The sequence below is a fragment of the Scleropages formosus genome, chromosome 4 (genome assembly GCF_900964775.1).
Source record: "Scleropages formosus chromosome 4, fSclFor1.1, whole genome shotgun sequence".
NCBI classification, from domain to species: domain Eukaryota; kingdom Metazoa; phylum Chordata; class Actinopteri; order Osteoglossiformes; family Osteoglossidae; genus Scleropages; species Scleropages formosus.
Genome location: NC_041809.1, coordinates 11,272,864 through 11,291,259, shown reverse-complemented (window position 1 = coordinate 11,291,259; position 18,396 = coordinate 11,272,864). Strand labels below are relative to the sequence as shown.

General features: G+C 39.7%; 2 protein-coding genes across 2 annotated transcripts; both read left to right on the top strand.

Annotated features, from left to right (window-relative positions):
* The first annotated feature begins 757 nt into the window (after nt 1–757).
* LOC108932812 (homeobox protein HMX3-A-like) lies at nt 758–2,849 on the top strand. The gene is made up of 2 exons (XM_018749403.2): nt 758–1,379; nt 2,226–2,849. The coding sequence occupies exons 1-2, from the start codon at nt 1,088–1,090 to the stop codon at nt 2,840–2,842; spliced, it is 909 nt and encodes a 302-aa protein (XP_018604919.2). The 5' UTR covers nt 758–1,087; the 3' UTR covers nt 2,843–2,849.
* An 8,063-nt stretch (nt 2,850–10,912) lies between these two features.
* Nucleotides 10,913–12,901, top strand: hmx2 (H6 family homeobox 2). The gene is made up of 2 exons (XM_018749407.1): nt 10,913–11,353; nt 12,259–12,901. Exons 1-2 carry the CDS (start codon nt 11,083–11,085, stop codon nt 12,816–12,818), a joined length of 831 nt encoding a protein of 276 aa, XP_018604923.1. The 5' UTR covers nt 10,913–11,082; the 3' UTR covers nt 12,819–12,901.
* The last annotated feature ends 5,495 nt before the right edge of the window (nt 12,902–18,396 follow it).

Below are 18,396 nucleotides of genomic sequence, written 5' to 3'. Positions count from 1 at the left end.
CAAACATTTATTTTTAAAATATAATATATAGCACAAGATTAATCGCGCGATATAATAAAAAGGTTAATGTTCTAAAATTGTTTCTGTGGAAAGTTCCCCAGGTCGCTAACGGTAGCTTGAGATATAAAAGTTTTCAGTTAAGTAATAATTAAACGAAAAAATGACAATTCACTGGAGGAGAAAAAAAAAATCAAGCGGCACTAAAGAGACTGAAAAGGTTAAATTCCACGTAGTGAGAATAAAGTGTGGGAAATAACGCAACTTCTTCAGTGAAATGCACATCGGACAGGTACATGTCATTCGTCCGCGTGTCTGCGAGGAGGCGGCGCGTGCGCACAGCCGCTCTCCGTTTCACTGCCCAACTGGGCCGAACTACAGCCCACACTGGAGGAACAGAACACCAATATAAGCCCAATAACACGTGAATGTGATCCGCCAACAGCCAAAGCGCAAAGTCTGAGAGTGCACTACACACACTGTGTGTGTGTCTCGGTCTCTAATCTCATTTCCCTTCCTTTCTTTTTCTCTCTTCCTCTCTGTCTCTCCCATTTCTTTCTCTCTTTCTGTCTGCCGCTCTTTCCCCCATCTCTCATCTCTCCTTGCCATCTTTTTCTATCTCTCTTATTGCCCCCCCCTCTCTCTCTCTCCCTCCCTCCCTCCTCCCTCCCCCATTTGCCATTGTACGTGCCCAATCGCCGTATACTCTCCGCATTTAACTTGGATGACATTTTTATTTCATCATTAGCATCCAGCGCCAGACTGACGCACTGATCACGGTTACATTCACGCCGAGGATCTTCACATGACCTGGATGCAACATTGATCACAGATATTCACTTTTTTTTTTGCCTGTTTTCTCTCAGTTTCCTCCTTCCTCATCGCCTCCGACAATTAGCGAAGAAGAAGCAAAGAGGCACAGCGAGGTGAAGGGGAGAAAAGCGCAGCGCGAAACGAATCTCCCTTCCTGCCAAGTGCTGCTCGCTCACCTTATTTCTTTCTATTCCGTGTCATACTGCTGCTATTATTCACTTTAATTTTTACTGTTATCTGTGGTCTGGGGCTCTCGGACCGCCGGCACCCAGCAGCGATGCCCGAGACGGCGCAGGAGACCTGTACTGGGGCTAAAGACTCTCCTTTCTTCATCAAGAACCTGCTCAACTGTGAGAGCAAGCCGTCGAGACCCAAAGCGCTGCTCAGCTCGCCCAAAGCCACCTTGGACTCGGGCTTCTCCGTCGCTCAGGTCGGGGACTTGGGCTTCCCCCGGTTCGAGCTGCCCACCCAAAGGTTCACGCTGCCGGCCCACTATCTGGAGAGAGCGTCGGCGTGGTGGTACCCGTACACCCTGAGCTCCTCAGCCCACCACCTGCACCGGGCAGAAGGTAAGGAGCGCACCTCTTCTCAGCTTCCAATGCACTCAGTGCGGAGCCCATGAACCTGTGTTGCATCTCATCAAGTGTGCTGCGACATGCCATGAATCACATTCACTGTGGGGTCCATTTACCATCTAAAAACCCCCATATCTATACGAACACATAATAATAATAATAACAATAATAATTATCATTATTATTCCGTATAATGCTGCACTGTTCCATAAAGAAATGTGATTTACGTGCCTTAAACAGAGGCCCAAAAATCGGTAGACTAATTAACCTGTTTGATCTTCTTCATCAAAAATGTGTATCTGAATGCAAAAAAAAAAAAAAAGAAAATAGAAATAATGTAAAAATATTTTCAGTATTTCAGGAAGTTTTAATTTGGATTGTTTTGCATTTGTCAAAACTGAGTCGGCGTTTGCGGGTCTGTTACTCTTATGGGGTGTAGACATTATAAAATGAAAAAGTAAAATAGGTTCAGTATTTCAGAGTGTATTGATCTGCCGCCGTTGCTGCATGGAAATTTTATTTAGAATATATAAAATAATATAAAATGATATATCGCTATATATATAGATATATTGTACGGTCAGCGTTGAGTCAGTGTTTTGCAGTTTATAATAAGGTGCTTTCTATTAATTTCTTATGGGACGCAGGCATGTAGAAATGTAAAAAGAGAAAAGTAATTCATGTATTTCATGGAATGCTCATATACAGCGCAATGAAATTTGATAGATTCTTAGGTTTCTGACTCTTCATGCTTTTATGGGATTTACACGCGACAATAAAGTGTTGTACTGGAGATGCACGCGCGAGCTTTGTAACACGCGTTTTCCACGTGGCTTTCAGCTGTGGAGAAGGCGGCGGCGAGGGATTCCTCTCCGGCGTCGGGGACCGACCGGGACTCGCCCGACCTGGGGCTCAAATCGGAGCCCGACGCCAAGGAGGACGAGGAGAACAAGAGCGCCGACGAGATCGTGCTGGAGGAGAGCGACTCGGAGGAGGCCAAGAAGGAGGAGGGCGGCCTGGACGACTGGAAGAAGCGGGACGAGAGTCCGGACAAGAAGCCGTGCAGGAAGAAGAAGACGCGCACGGTGTTCTCGCGCAGCCAGGTGTTCCAGCTCGAGTCCACGTTCGACATGAAGCGCTACCTGAGCAGCTCGGAGCGCGCGGGACTGGCCGCCTCGCTGCACCTCACCGAGACCCAGGTCAAGATCTGGTTCCAGAATCGCAGGAACAAGTGGAAGCGGCAGTTGGCCGCCGAGCTCGAGGCCGCCAACCTGAGCCACGCGGCGGCGCAGCGCGTGGTGCGCGTGCCCATTCTGTACCACGAGGGCACGGCGTCGGACGCGTCGGGCGCTTCTGCGGGGAACGCGCCTGTGAGCCAACCGCTGCTCACGTTCCCGCACCCGGTGTACTACTCGCACCCCATAGTGAGCTCCGTGCCGCTGCTGCGGCCTGTGTGAGCGCCGCGCCTCCTGGGGGACGGGCGAGGGGAGGGAACTTTTTTTTATATACCTTATATATTTACACATATACATATACATATACAAAAAGGAAACCTAACTGAGATAAACTAACGCTAAAGTCACTATTTTTGTACAAAAAATAAATAAAAGAAAATAATAACAAAATAAAAAGTTTGGCTTTCTTACAAGTTGACATAGATTTTTTTTTTTTTTTTTGTCATGGGGTAATGAGTACGCGTGCCACATTTATTATTATTATTATTATTATTATTGAAAACTGTTAAACCGTGCTATGTGCAACTTTTAAGAATACACTAATTTTCCATGAGAATATTTCTACCTGTGTGTTTCAGTTAATTAAGGGTAGGGAATGTCTGCGAAAAAAAGTGAGAATGGTTCAGGAAATGGCCCTGCGGCGTTTTTATATTTTATTTTATTATTATTATTATTATTATTTTGAGATCTCCGGCTGTTGGTATCGTCCCGATGTACTTTGTAAGTATGTACTTTGTACAATCTGCAAAAAGCGACGTGGTTGTGTACAAACTGCTTCAGTGCACTCCTTGAAGAATCGTGATGAAATGGGTTCGTTTTGTTTCGTAAGCTGTAAATTATTATATATATATATATATTTTTGTTCCTATTTGTGCAATATTGTAAACTATGGCACTGTATAGTAAGTGGTGCGAACTACTGTACTTTCATTTGTTTTCCATTTCTGTTTTGCCGGATAAGATACAGGGAGTAAGGACAAAACCTCCAGCACTTACCCTGTCTCGGTTTCAATGTACACTTACATTTACATTTACACTTTTAAGCACGTTTAAGCGCTTTAACCGTGGGACAATCAAAGGTTTATTTCTTTACGTTTCTTTTCTTTTCTCTTCTTCACTGTAATAAATGTGTGAGCTAGATGTACTGAATCTTCTGTTTCACTGACCGTTTGGGAATTTACTTGAATTCTTTCATCAGTTGATCCTTTTTGTAAAATGGGCGAAATGTTGTACAAAGGTAGCTGTATATAACATTATTGAAACAAGTTTGGAGACCACTTGTTACTTTGTACAGTAAGAAGGACCTTTTTTGATATTGTATTGTTACCTCGAGCTATGTTGTGAAATAAACTGAGCATTCCTTACTCCACACACTGATGGGACATGATGTCAATGCCTACAAAACTCTGCTTCATTTTTAATAACCAGCAACGATGGTATTTTAATTGTATACCTCACAAAGACATGGCCTTAATGTAGTCCGTCACTGAACTTTAAAAATATATAAAAGCTGATGTACTTTTCTGCTTTTACTTTTTTCTTTCAGTTATTAAGCATAGGTGGAGAAGACCTAAGTAACAGACAATTCCCTAGTATTTATATATAGTGTATCCGTATGGATAAAACAATGAAATGTAAAAAGGACAAAAGGAAGCAGAGCACTCTTAAATTTTCTTTTATTTTGTTTTATTATTTACTTAGTTCGAGTAAGAGTAAAGTTAGAGAAATAGATATATGCCTTTCTATAGCAGTGTGTAAATGTCTTTGAACCGACCGCAGTTATTATTATATTCCAGAGGATTGTATCTACATTACAAGGATGTTTGAAAAAAAAATAAAACTGTGTTTCGTGGTGCAGCACATGTGCTTCAGGAATGCACGCGCGCAGGAAGTGAACTTCTTCGGAAAAGGGTTCGAGGAAGACGCTCCTGCGGATTGTTTTTGCTCCCCACGTGCTGTTTTGCATTGCATTTGCATCGCATTCCCTGCTAAGGTTAACGCACCGCTGGACGCGTGTGTGTGTGTGTGTGTGTGTGTGTGTGTGTGTGTGTGTGTGTGTGTTGTAATAAGGCTGTAATAAAACTGATTTTTAATTTTCTGTTAAAACAGAAAACTGATTTCTCTCTCATATAATGGTTTTTTTAGCCTCAATTGAGGCTATGTATATGAGAGAGAAATCAGTTTTCACTACATGTTAATGAATATTTCGGGTAAACTATGTTAATATTTGTTTTTTTCATTTATTTGTTTGCATTATTTCATGTGTATATGTAGTCACGATTTTTTTTAGTAATTATAGCTGTGTCCTGTATCAACAGATAAGTGAGGTGCTTTTTACTCGGTTACGAAACTTTCATGAAAATCTTCTCCATCCAGCACATGTAAGTTTTGAAAAGCTTTAAAGCAACAAGTGAACAGGTGCAATATGATGGATTATTTTTTTAGTTTAATTTAAATGGTTCAGACAGTCTAACTAGCCGGTTTATATTTCGTATTTGTATTGTCTTTCGACGAAAAAACATTGCAAAGAACAATTACAGGAGAAGAGACTGTTTTAACTGCCTTCATAGATGTGGGAGGTCACTGCTTAATCATATATTGGAATGCAAGGTTACAGTGGTATTTTAATCATAATTTCCTATAACCGACGCAAATATGAATCTCTGCATAAGAACTGCGCCACATACAAAATATCTGATTATTAACTGAAAGTAAGATGTAATACCGATTATTAACTGAATCTGAAATGTAAGAACTCGTTTAAATAGAAAACTCTTCACCTGTGGCACTAATCCCAACAGTTTAGACACACAAGTCATTATTTGTGGTGCTCAGTAAGTATAAAACGAATTTCATCTCAAATTTAATCTGTATGAAAAAAAAAGTTATTAAAACTAACTTACTTTCGTTGTAAATTCCCGTCGACACATTAATAACCACAAGCTGTATTTATTTATTCATTTATTTATTTCAAGATGCTACAGATATAAGTACAGTTTTTGTGTAAGTAAAGGTACCTACTAATGCACATTAATTCCTCACATCAAATAAGATACATACGTTTTATTGTACAATTTAAATGATTGCAACATAAATGGAATTACAAAATAGAATTTCTGTTAATTTTTCATGAAATAATTGCTCATGATTTTTAGATGGGAAATATAATTTTACTGATATATACTGGTATATTTTGTAGAAACTGTGCAGCGGATATGACTGACATTTTATTTATTTAAAATGTTCTGTTTTATTTGCCATCGATTAGTCCACAGTATGATATAACCTAAAACACAGTAATTGAATGTCAGCTCCGCGAACAGTAAAAGTTTTCATTAAACGTCTTTCAAATCAAAAGCCCATTTATTCATAGGCTCTCAGCCACATTGAAGAGTCACTTGCAAATCTGGACATCAACTGAGTTCCTTTACATTTGGTTTAGAGAGGTCATCAAAGCGAGTTAATGAAATGACATAAATAAACGAATCAATTAATTAATCGATTAATTAATCGGAGAAAAAAAATGACTGAAAAATGAGGTCTCCTTTGTAATTTTACTTTTAATATGTTTAACACCATCACCACCAAGAATGACCTAGACATTGAAAATATACCTGCATTTACATTGTAAGTGTAAACAAGAACAATAATAATAATAATAATAATAATAATAATAATAATAATAATAATAATAAATTGTCTGGTGCAGGCCACAGTACGATTACCAGAACTCGCTGGCAAAAAAATGAGTGCAGAGAAAAGAAGTAAAAGAAGAAGGGTAGAAGAAGCAGTGATGAGTTTGCGGAGAGAAGCGCCTGTACTGTAAATACACTCACATGAGAGGGGCGGAGAGACGCGGAGGTACAGCAGCGCTGCCAAATAACAGGGGCATTCTAATACCGCCTTGATAATCACTTACCTATTGACTTATTTACCATGCAAACTCAAAACGAGCCCATTACAGAGCATTAATAGATTGGTAAAACATAATTCTACAGCCGGTATTGATCGCACAGCGTCTGTGAAATATTGTTTCAAATAAAGGCCATTGTTCAGGGCCAGTTTTGGTAGCGTTGATGACCTTGATTTTGCTCGCATTAAAATGGGGAAAAAAAAAAAAACGCCACTCGATAATTCCCATCTGTATCACAACTTTATGTAAAAGAGAAAGAGGGGAGATGGGTAGAAAGGGAAGGAGACATCGACGTGACCGGGGGCTGCTTTGCCTATTGCATTAAAATGGAAAGTTGAGTGCCTGATTTTAACAGACCCCATTATAAAATATAGTGCCAGTTATTTGTAGTTCAAGTGGGCAATAGCTTAAGTAATTTCCTTTTAACTCTTTGATTTCCACTGGTGCTCAAAATGCTCGCGCGCGCACGCAAGCACGCACGCTCACACACACGTGCGCGCATGTTGTTCCGGTATATATTTATAGCCCTTTATTTAGGGAGCAAGTTTTTTAACTCGTGAGTAATAATCACGTTAGCATAGATGGTTTTCAGATACTTTCTCGTCTTCATCATTTTTGTGCCCTCTTGCCACCAGATTAAGGCAAAGATGAGAAACGTAACAAATATGGGCTGCAAGAAATACATTATTATCCACTCCACTTAATTTTTCCAGTATTACGAAACAAAAAAAGTTGCTTAATTATTGTCCTGATAATTAAATCTGTCGGTATAAAATATTCCACCAAAGTTCAATGCCACCAAGTTGTGACACTGAAGAAGACGCCGAATTTTCGCAATAATATGTACCAATAATATAATTATGGGCATTTTAAAAAAATGCAATATAGTGATTGTATAAATAAGACAGTTAGTAGCCTGTTCTCAAGTGATACACTCTTCTTTCAGAGCTACTCTCGCCTATGACTGATGAATTCCTTTCCACGTGGATTTGTTTGAAGTGATCACAGCCATAAAGTCCGCAATGAGTCCTTTAGAGAGAGACTGCATCATTGCCACGAACCTGTGAATAGGGTTCTGCGGTCTTTTTTGGGAAATGGAACTTGTCCTTCCTCACAGCACACAGCGCTCCGCTGCGTGATTGAACACGAGCATCAGATTTTTTATCAAAGTTCCATTAAGTGAAACATAGGTTGCGGGGCACGCGCCGATTGGAACAGTTTAAATTTTAATTGTGTTTTTAATTTGACATATAGTTGCGGAGAAGAATGACACCGCGACGCCGAGGGGGGCGGTCGATTTTCTTAATTTCTCCCCGAGGAATTGATGAGTCTATCAGAGCAGTAGATTGGAAAGCCATTAAAGCTCAACGGTTAGGCTGTTAATTGGAACTTGATGGATAGGAGCCCTTGGATAGGCCGTACTGATCCAATCTTCTTGACTTTCTGTTTTCCAATAAATTATCCAATTCATTTCCAGACACAGATTACATAAATTGTACACCTCCGGGGCGTTCTTTTCCCTTCTCACTCTTTCTCTTTCTCTGTCCCTTTCACTTTCTTCCTCCGCCTTTCCTTCTTCCATATTTCTGTCTGTCCGCCCCCTCTCTCTTTCCTTCTTCTCTTTGCACTCCTTCTCTTTTCTTCTATCTCGCTTTCACACTTTCTTTCCTTCCTTCTCTCTCAAGATCTATCTTTCACTCCCTCTTTCTTTTCGTCTGTCTTTATCCATTTTACTCTCTCTTTCTTTCTTCCTCCTCCTTTGTCTCTCTCTCTCTCTCTCTCTCTCTCTCTCTCTCTCTCTCTCTCTCTCTCTCTCTCTCTCTCTGAGCCATTTGAACCAAATGAAAAGCACAAGCTCGAACCCTTGAATGGAAATCGAAACATAATCGTTTATACTCCTATTGGTATCATTTTCTCTAATAATTTCCTTGTCTTAAAGTTTGGAGGAGCAATATATCACAGTACACGCGTGTAAATGGCCCGTGTTTAATATTTATCGAAGCTTTATTTCAAGATCGGAGCTGTTTATGACTTTATCCACTATTGCAGGAGGAAAAGCTTTGAAAATATATAGGCAACCTCATCACCGTGATATAAGAAATCAGGAGAACCTCCTCTGTCCTGATTCTGGTGTCACTCTAACTCTACAAGATGGTATTTAATTCTGACTTAATTCAAATAAACATAAAATGATATGCAAATAAATCTCACACCAACAGAACACATGCAACAACTCTGACATTACTCGTTTTATATTTACATAAGTTTTATCGTTTAATGACATTTTTTCCATCACCTAACAGATTTTTTTTCTAAGAATTTTTATATAATTGATCATATATTTGGCCTCGGAAATTACCGTTACTTTTGTGCTAAGCATTTGCCTGTGTGTGATGCATCAGTGGGGTCCACAGTTGTGCGCCTTTGAAAAGAGACGTATAAATCTACCCATTTAACTTTAATTTCAGATTTCACGCCTTATCAGTATTTCTATTGTGCGCGACACAATGCTCGTGTGTCTACGCATATGTTAACTTAATTAGCCTTACGTATAAGCACAGAAAAAGGAGCGATTTTGAAACACGGTCATCGTCATAACCATTCTCATAAGTGGCAAACCTTGGCAAAGGGCTTATTTTAAAGGTATTATGTTGATGCCGATTTTAATTTCATCTGCTGAGATGACTGCACTTTTAGTCACAGAGTTTCTCAGATTGAAAAGTTAAAAATGTTTCCACGAAAAGGCTGGAGACGTCTTTCTCCACCTTTCTGAAGCGCTCCGTGTCCGCGCGCTGTCACTGCGTGCGAAGCTGACCATTTATACCATTTATACCATTTATACCGTGTCCGGATTGATGCGCCGAAAAGGATGATCCATTACAACTTCCCGCCCTCCCATGAAATGAAAAAAAAAGGTGGGGAGTTGGGGGGGGGTTCAGAGTAGCCCATCCAAGCAATTAGTTAGTCATTTAACTAGGTATCCAGCACGAGTCTGCGGATGGAGGACGTTACCTTGCAATGCTAAATGTAACTCCAATCCCAGGAAATTCACGTGCAGTGTGTTTATACTTCAGATTCTTCATTACATATATATACATTTAGTGCTACAGTCGGATCTTGAAAGGTTGTCATAGTGATGGCGCTATATGTTAATGAGAAACACCTGAAATTAGCGCACACACGATGTTGATTTTTATTTCCATTATTACACGATATGAAGTTTATATTCCAGCACTCATTCCAAGGTAGGTGAGCGCTGGAAATGTCTCAGAACTTTAAATCGGCTGAAAATGCATTTTCTCTTTTAAAACGCCAACATCGATGGAGAGATCCAAGTCATGACTCTCTATTAAATCACATCTTAAAATGGAGGGAAAATAAACTGCAGCGATCGTTCTGAAATTCATTTTCATAATGAAATCAGATACATATATTATCCCAAATGAATACCTATTTTTGCTTCATAAACATTCAAATGTGTCAAATTATTATCATGTATATGTAAACTGTAGAAAAGTCTTATTATATGTGAGCTCTGAATTCTGTGGTGGGCTACAATTATGAATTATACATGTATTATAAATAAAAATATAACGTTAGAAAACACAGCATGAAAAGCGGCAGAGCAGCTTGAAAAACATTATTCGATGAAGGATGGTCACTGTCAGCCAGTCTATAACGAAAGCTCAATCTCATTTTATTCTCAAACACATGTGTCCATGTAATGACCGAGGCCTTAGGGGTCCACTCCATCTAAGCGCCGCGAGGGCGCGTGGTGTAAATAATAATAATAATAATAATAATAATAATAATAATAATAATAATAATAATAATAATAGAATATTATTTGACCATCCTCTCACAAAATGTGGTACGTATGGCCATAACTTTTACAAATGAAAGTAAAGCGATAAAGTAAATCAAATTTTTCTCTGCATTTATCTAGCAACGAAGCAGATGGGTGGCAATTGTAGCACAGGCCATTACTTTTTTATTTTAACCCTTTAGCAGTAAGTTATAGTATACTATATATAACGAATGGACCAAGTGTCTGGATGTTTAAAAATGACTTTTGAATGGATGCAACTTGGCAGTAAGAAACTGCAGTATAAAGCTTGTGGCGAGCGCACACATGCTTAGCTGTAGGTTTTTGCGCACCGAATTAAGCGCGCGTGTATTTAAAGTAAACTCACTGTTTGCGGTCTTTCTGTGGGTGGTGTGCTCTCGCCCCTCATTTCTTCGAAGATAGTTTTGAAATTTTCCGGGGTATACATTGCGCCTGTGATTGGCTCGAGAGAGGCTTACCTACATGCAAATGAAGCGACGCCACCGCGCCTCGCGCGCTCGAGAGCGCGTGGCGAGCGGGCGGGCGTGCATTCGCGCACTTTGAGCTCCGAGAAAAAACAACTTAAAAAACAAAACAAACCTTAAACGTTTGGAGAGCGCGCGTGTGTGCGCCACCAACTCATACACACACCGCGAGTAAAGAGAGACGCACGCATGCACATGTGCGGAAAACTTTTGTTCTCCTTTGGTGGTATGAATACAGAATGAATGCGACAGAGGACAGCGGTTGCAAGCGGCGCTCGCCGGCCCCGATCTCCAGCTTTACCATCCAGTCCATACTGGGCACCAGGTCCGAGGGCGCGAGATCGGCTGTGAAGGAGGGCTCCAATGGAGTGCAGCCGCGGAAACGCACGCTGTCCATGTCGTCCGAGGAGGAGTGCAGCGGAGGGGAGGATTCTGCTGAGTGTTTCTGCTCCGAGTCCGGGGGCAGCGACCCATGCAGCCAGCACAAACCCATTAACTTTTCCTGTCTGAGTGAGTAAACAACAATGCCCCTGATCATGAATGCATATATGTATTATCGTTCTTATTTTTTTTCTGCACGCGCATTTTTTTTTCTATAGCTTGTTTGAGGATCAAAATCTCACACTGCAGTACAATAAGTGGAATGCATGTTACTTGGTGTGTCGGAGAACAGATGAAAATTCAATTAATTTATTTTGCTCTTATTGAAAATTCAGTCCAGGCCGTTAATTGATTAAGCAAAGCTTTTAGAATAAATGTGTTACATTTTTCTCAATTGACCGCTCGCTGTAACCCTTTTTTCATAATTAGTATCATGCGCCCATATTAGTCGTATTATACTTTGTTTATTTCGTTGGGTACTTATAACCTTTCAACAGTCGATCAGACACTCAGGGTTCAGATTTAATTAACTCTTGTGCAAAGTATCCAATAAAGTGTTATATTTTAATAAAGCATTGCGATGGAGCACACAGAAAGGCTGCAGTAAATTGCTCTGAACACACAAACAGGTGAAGTTTGAAAACTACCTGAAATTGATTTTCATTTTCATTTTTTATTTTTTTTTATTTTTTATTTTTTTTTTTAACCGAGCATTGTGTAATTACTGTCGTCGTTCATGTTCAATGCCCTGGTAAATTAAAGAAAAAAAAAAAGTAAACCTTTGATTACAACTGATTCCATTACACAAAAATAAGAAATAAAAATACAAAGCAATGCAATGGAATTGAATTTATATTCATAATAAAATAATCTCGCCCCATTATAAATACGTTGCAATTACATAGCCCCTGGATTGCATATATTACGACGGAATGGCAGTGTTGTCAACGCTTCCAAGTGTTTCTTTATATGAATAATCGTGAATGAAATATGGACTGTTAATACTTTTTCTTCAATACTCTTTTCTTCTTCAGACAGCCCAAAAGGAATTGTTCTGGGGCAGGACATAAAAGAGCGTCGACAGCACTTAACCGAGCCCCTCCATCAGGATTACAAGGAGGAGGAAGAGGAGCACGAGGACAGAGCGTGCGGCCAGATGTCACCCGCCCCCGAGGACAGGCGAAGGGACCGAGCGGACAAGCAGGGCCACGCGGCCAAGAAGAAGACGCGCACGGTGTTCTCGCGCAGCCAGGTGTACCAGCTCGAGTCCACGTTCGACGTGAAGCGCTACCTGAGCAGCTCGGAGCGCGCGTGCCTCGCCTCGAGCCTGCAGCTCACCGAGACCCAGGTGAAGACCTGGTTCCAGAACCGCAGGAACAAGTGGAAGCGGCAGCTGTCGGCCGAGCTGGAAGCGGCCAACATGGCGCATGCGTCTGCGCAGACTCTGGTGGGGATGCCCCTTGTTTTCAGAGACAGTTCCCTGCTGCGGGTTCCAGTTCCCAGGTCGATCGCGTTCCCCACGCCCCTGTACTACCCCGGCAGCAGTCTCCCAGCACTGCCCCTCTACAATCTTTACAACAAGATTGACTACTGACTCCACGTTGATTTCGGAAATCAACCCAACACCGAAAAAACAGTTACACCTAAAAAAAGTACATGCATAACTTTGTCGAGCATAACACGTCTATTTATATTCTATTACGTCATGATTTATATCTATATTCTTATTATGCAGCGACTGTAAGTGTACAAAAGAAAGCAATGTGCTTCTCTAAATGTATTAAATACACCATGTGTATAAAATATTTTTTACTTTTTTATTTAGGGCCTTTTCTTTCCTTGTTTAACCAATTTTACATGTTATATGAGGAATTACTTCGATGTTGAGATAGTCAACTGCATATCGTTTCCCCCAAAACATATTATTCCTGTTCTTCTTTTAATTTTAAAAAAGTTAACCGACTTGAACAGACGCATTTCATGATTCATTTATTCGTTAAGTAGCATAGAATTTTAAGCGTTAGTTAAGACAATGTTCTTGGAAATAATTGAATATAAAACAAAAACATTAATAAAAAATATTCACAAGTATTAAAAACATTGCCTTCATATTGTGATCTTTTCAAATTCCCGTCGTTCATTCAATAAACCTTCTTTAATTCCAATACAGTGTTTTTGTTGAGTGTATTTTCTGTTCAAGGCAACAGCTATGTGATGAGTTCTGTGTGGAATCCATTAATGTGTTATGTATGTATAGTATGTTTAACCATATTTTGAAAATTATAAGGGGCATGTCAAATCGCTCACTACTGTTTTAACGTCTCATTATCTTCTTGACGAAAAAGTCGGAATTGTTCTCCAGTGCGCTGACTTGACTGAGCAACGTAGTAACAGACTATCATCCACTACATTTTGTCATTTGTTTATAAGAACCCGAAAAGTTGTAACAATCTCTATAAACCGAATATTTAAAAATCGGGTGTTTTGTTGGTTTTTTGATGTATTCAGCTTTTTCCTGCTTTTTGGTTATATTTTTCCGTCTTGTTGACTGGCAACATCTAAATGTTTCACTCAAAAAGTTGTCTCCATTCTGCAAAGAACAGAGAGTATTGTGCAGAGATCTGAGGCAACCTTTAAGGAGGCAGTAATACAGTATATACAACAGGCTCACACCAAAATAATTAAATAACGTTTTTATAGTTACATAATGTATGTTTAAATCACCCCCTGAAGCTGCTTTAATATATGCCAAACTTGAATGCATACTTTATGTTTGTAAGATCACTTAAATATGAGAAAACCAAAATCAAGGTGGGAGGATTTTTGAGTGTATAAACAGTTTTCCTTTTGTTATTACTTACATCATATTGAAAGAGTTATGCTCGTTGTGAGCTTCACAGAGATTAATTTCTTGAAAATTGCCGGTGTCTAATTTTATGTCAAGCAGCCAATGAATATGCGATTATTGCATGATTTCGTGATAGGGACTATTGTTTATGATTGTCTTATTACAAGTGATTGCACCTGATACCTCCATATGCGAATTTTTACGTTATTTTAATTCTTGAAAGTAACGTCTCCTTTGCTCTGTCTCTACACCCGGTTGTTATAATAAGGACACCTGTCCCAATTAAATTTTATTAGGGAGATTGTTATTGCTTGTCCAGTGTCACGTGACTAACAAACTCGCATCGGAAGTGTACCGGAACTGTAAGCAGAAAAAGAACAGCGCAACCAATGGGGGCAAGCGGGAAGAGCACTAGATCAGCACAGGGCGCATGCGCACTTTCTTTCGTTTAAGCTAGAGCTTCATGGTGGATATCCCCAGTTAGACAGGGGAGTGTTAGCTGCTCGTAATAAATACGATTTTTTCTTTATCTTGGACAAATAACTTTTTGATATTTATTTTTTTCTAAATCATTATTTACCAAAGTGATTGTAAACGTCTCTAAATTTGTTAAGTTAGGGGGCTGGAATTTGCGAAGTAAAGTTACTTTTTGGGTTGACTGCGCGTGCTTGCTTCTCTCAGTTTCAGTACAGGAGGAACCAGCAGGTTTAAACAAAAGCAGGGTGAAGACAGTAGCGTTTTTGCGGTGAATGTGAAAAGTAGCACACCTGCGACCTGGGCTCTCCCTGTTGTCCTCTTTCCACGTTTGGTGCAATTGAAGTGCGCGTGGAAGATGCTCTTTTTTTTGGTGACGTCAGACGAGCACGAGGAGCAGGCCTCTGCCCTGTTTTTAGTACATCAGCGTTAAAAGGTAGATGTAGCAGTCACCATTTAGCTGTGCACTTACAGAATAGATGTGGAGGAACTGGTCGCATTCCTTAAGGTTGTGGATTTGAGTTCTTGTTTTCTAGGCCGTTAAAATGCAGAAATGCAGTTAATTGAGCCATGTGCATCTCTTGCCCTGTCTGCACAGGAACTTTTTTAATAGCACATAGTCATAGCACAATAGTTGCTTTGCAGATGGTATCACTCACTGCAAATGATTTTCCTAGACTGGACTTGTGACTTGTAACTATGAGCTTTCCTGTGTATGATAAAGTTCAAATGTTGACCATCATGTTCTGTTGTCCAGTCCTTGTGTGGAGTTGTGAGCTGGGCAGGCAGCTGAAAGCTCTTTAATTAAATAGAGACTATAATGTTACAAATTTAAGTGCAATCAGTGCTGAGTAGTCAAAAAAAAAAAAAAAGCCTGGGTAAAACTGCCATTACTTATAAAACATTTGAATTTCACATCATTATCCATAGCTGCCTGTAACACCTGTTGTGTTGCTGCAGGGTTCACATGCATTTTCCTTTTTTTTTTTGATGGAATGTTACAACAGCTAAAATAATAAGCAATGCCAAAGGTATTTTTTTCGTGTACCAAAAATTATTGCCAAAAAGGAGCAGGTACCACATACAATATTTACATATGTATTCCATACTTTATGTAAGTAATCTACAATTTTTTCATTAGTAGGCAGCTGCCCCAGACTTACAAGGAGGACGTGAACCTTTTAAATAGCCTGGTTTCTGCCTTTAGAAGACTGAACCATTTACACTAAAGTGTATCTTAAAACAGATATCAAACAAGTAAATCTTTAATTCCAGTAAAATAGGGCAAATTATACTGTACATCTAGATATTAAAACTAATTTTAATTGTGGACATCATTCAACTTTTATATTCTAAATGTTCTTTAAATGTTAATCAAAAGCAAAGCAATTTAATGCAAGTTTTCCTCACAACTGGATTTCCAATCCAGCTCCAACTGAGCACATGTACGAAGGAAACAGGCAGTATATAAGGCTAGCAATACTTCTACAGGAGGTGCTGACCAGGCCTAAAAGTAAACAGTACTGATAGGTGAGCAACACACAATAATGTGCAACCATTACATGTTCTGTGTAGAGCACTGGGAGTTCAATGTTTATGTATGATATGAAAAAAATGTAGCCAGCTATGAGCGTGCACCTGCCAACTTAGCTTTTACTGTCTGCTGAGTACATATGATAGCTATGTATGTAATTACATGGCATTAAAAACATATAGCTAGTCTATTGCAGCCAGCTAATGTAGTCTAACTTAACTGTTTAAGTTCTGCTTTACTGCAAATGTTGATGCAAAGCTTGGTGCCTAGTGAGTGAATAATTCGCAAGTTAGCTTCACAACAGGAAAAGGGCATAAACTGCCTTTTTTTGTTTGTTGTTGTTCATGTACAAAGAGATTGACATTGGGGCTGAGGGACTTTTCACACACAATGCCTGAAACCCCTTGTCCCATGCAGGGTCACGGAGAGCTGGAGCCTAACCCAGCAACGCAGGACGCAAGGCTGGAGGGGGAGGAGGAGATACATCCAGGACAGGACGCCAGTCTGTCGCAAGGCACCCCAAGCAGGACTCGAACCCCAGACCCACCAGAGAGCAGGACCTGGTCAAACCTGTGCCACCGCACCCCCACTGGGGGCACTTTTCAGCTTTTCTGTAATATTAGGGAAAAGTGTTTACAGTATTCAAAACATTGAAATTACAATAAGTGGCAAAGTTTTGAGAATAAGCACTCTTACATTAGTTTTCATATCATAAGTGAACATCTGTCCTAACACGTCTTTGGGTGCAGCCATTCTCAGTAACGGCGGAAGAATAATTCACTAAAATGAAGAAGTCCCCAAAAATACAATACACATTTGCTGAAACTTGGCGGAGCAAGTTTAATTAGTATTTTAACCAGCGTATTCAGTAATGTTAACATATTGTTATATACCACTTAATATGCAGTAGTCTATTTACAATTATTAATGGTTCACAGTCCGCTGTCAATGAGGAGCTGTTGCAAATAGTAAATGTAACTTGACAGATTGTGAGGCAAATTATATCAATATTAAGTGTGAAAAATTTGAAACTAATGAGAACTGGGTGACAGAAATGTAAGATTAAAATAATTTACAAATGTAAGTATCAATGCCCAGATGTACTCTGAAAAGTTTAGTCAGAAAATTATGTAAGTTCACGTGATGGCAACTATACTTTAATTTCTTTTAGGACGTTTTTCCTGGAGTCCTTAGGAAACATGTTTGTATGCATATGTAAATACTTAGTCGAGTGTTATAGACATTTGAAATGAACATGAACAGCATGTTTTCATAATGTAGAGGCAACCTACAAAAACACGGTGAATATACATTATATAAATATATATAAGATATAAAAAATTATATATAAATTTGCTCATATAGAGCTGGAGTAAGATTTCTTAAATAGTATTTTCACTTTTATATACACTGTGTTTTCTAGATGTAGTACTTTGTTAGATGGCTGTTTAAATCTACTTTCACATTTGCCTTGATAAAATCACTCATGAAATATCCACATAATGCTTAACTGTAATAGTGTTGTGGTACAGAGTCTTTAACTTCTTCTGGTTTGACTAAAGAGTTCTGCATGGTAAACAGAAAGCAGTATCTCTGGTGGTGCTGTGGCTATCTCCTACAAAGACTGTAGTTACGGTGCAGGATGCTCCCATCAGTGGAATGTAGTACTTCCTGGAGATCAAGTCCAAGGTCATTTGCAGCTGGGACAACTCAGATAACCTCTGAAACCCAAAGAAACTTTACAATCCAAGTGGGTTGTTTTTTGACTGATATAATTATTTGGCCCGCAGTTTAGTGCAAGAGCAGGTTAAATGGCAAAGTTGTGCTTGCTTATGTCCAGAGACTGGTAATCTTGTCATTGTGAAAAAGTACATTAAAGCAAACCTCTGGCAGTCAACGGAAAAATGAATAAAATGGGAAAAACAAATGTATTCCTGATGGCTGCCACACGCTAGCTACGATGTTCTTGACTACAAATTTCTCCAGAGTGGACTTTTATATGCAACTCAGTTGAACTTTCTACAGGTGTGCTGTGGAGTCCATCCTCACAGGGTGTATTACATCCTGATGTGGCAGCTGCTCCATACAGGACAAGAAAGCTCTACAGAGGGTGGTCAAAACAGCTCAGGAAATCATCGGCACACAGCTACCAGCAGTCCAGGACGCCTACACCACATGCTGCCTCAGAAAGATGATGCGCATCATGAAAGATCATAGTCACCCCGCATGGGCACTTTTCTCTTCCCTGTCAACTGCAAAACGGCTTAGGTCTATTCGAACCCACACTGCTAGGTACAGGAACAGCTTTTACCCCAC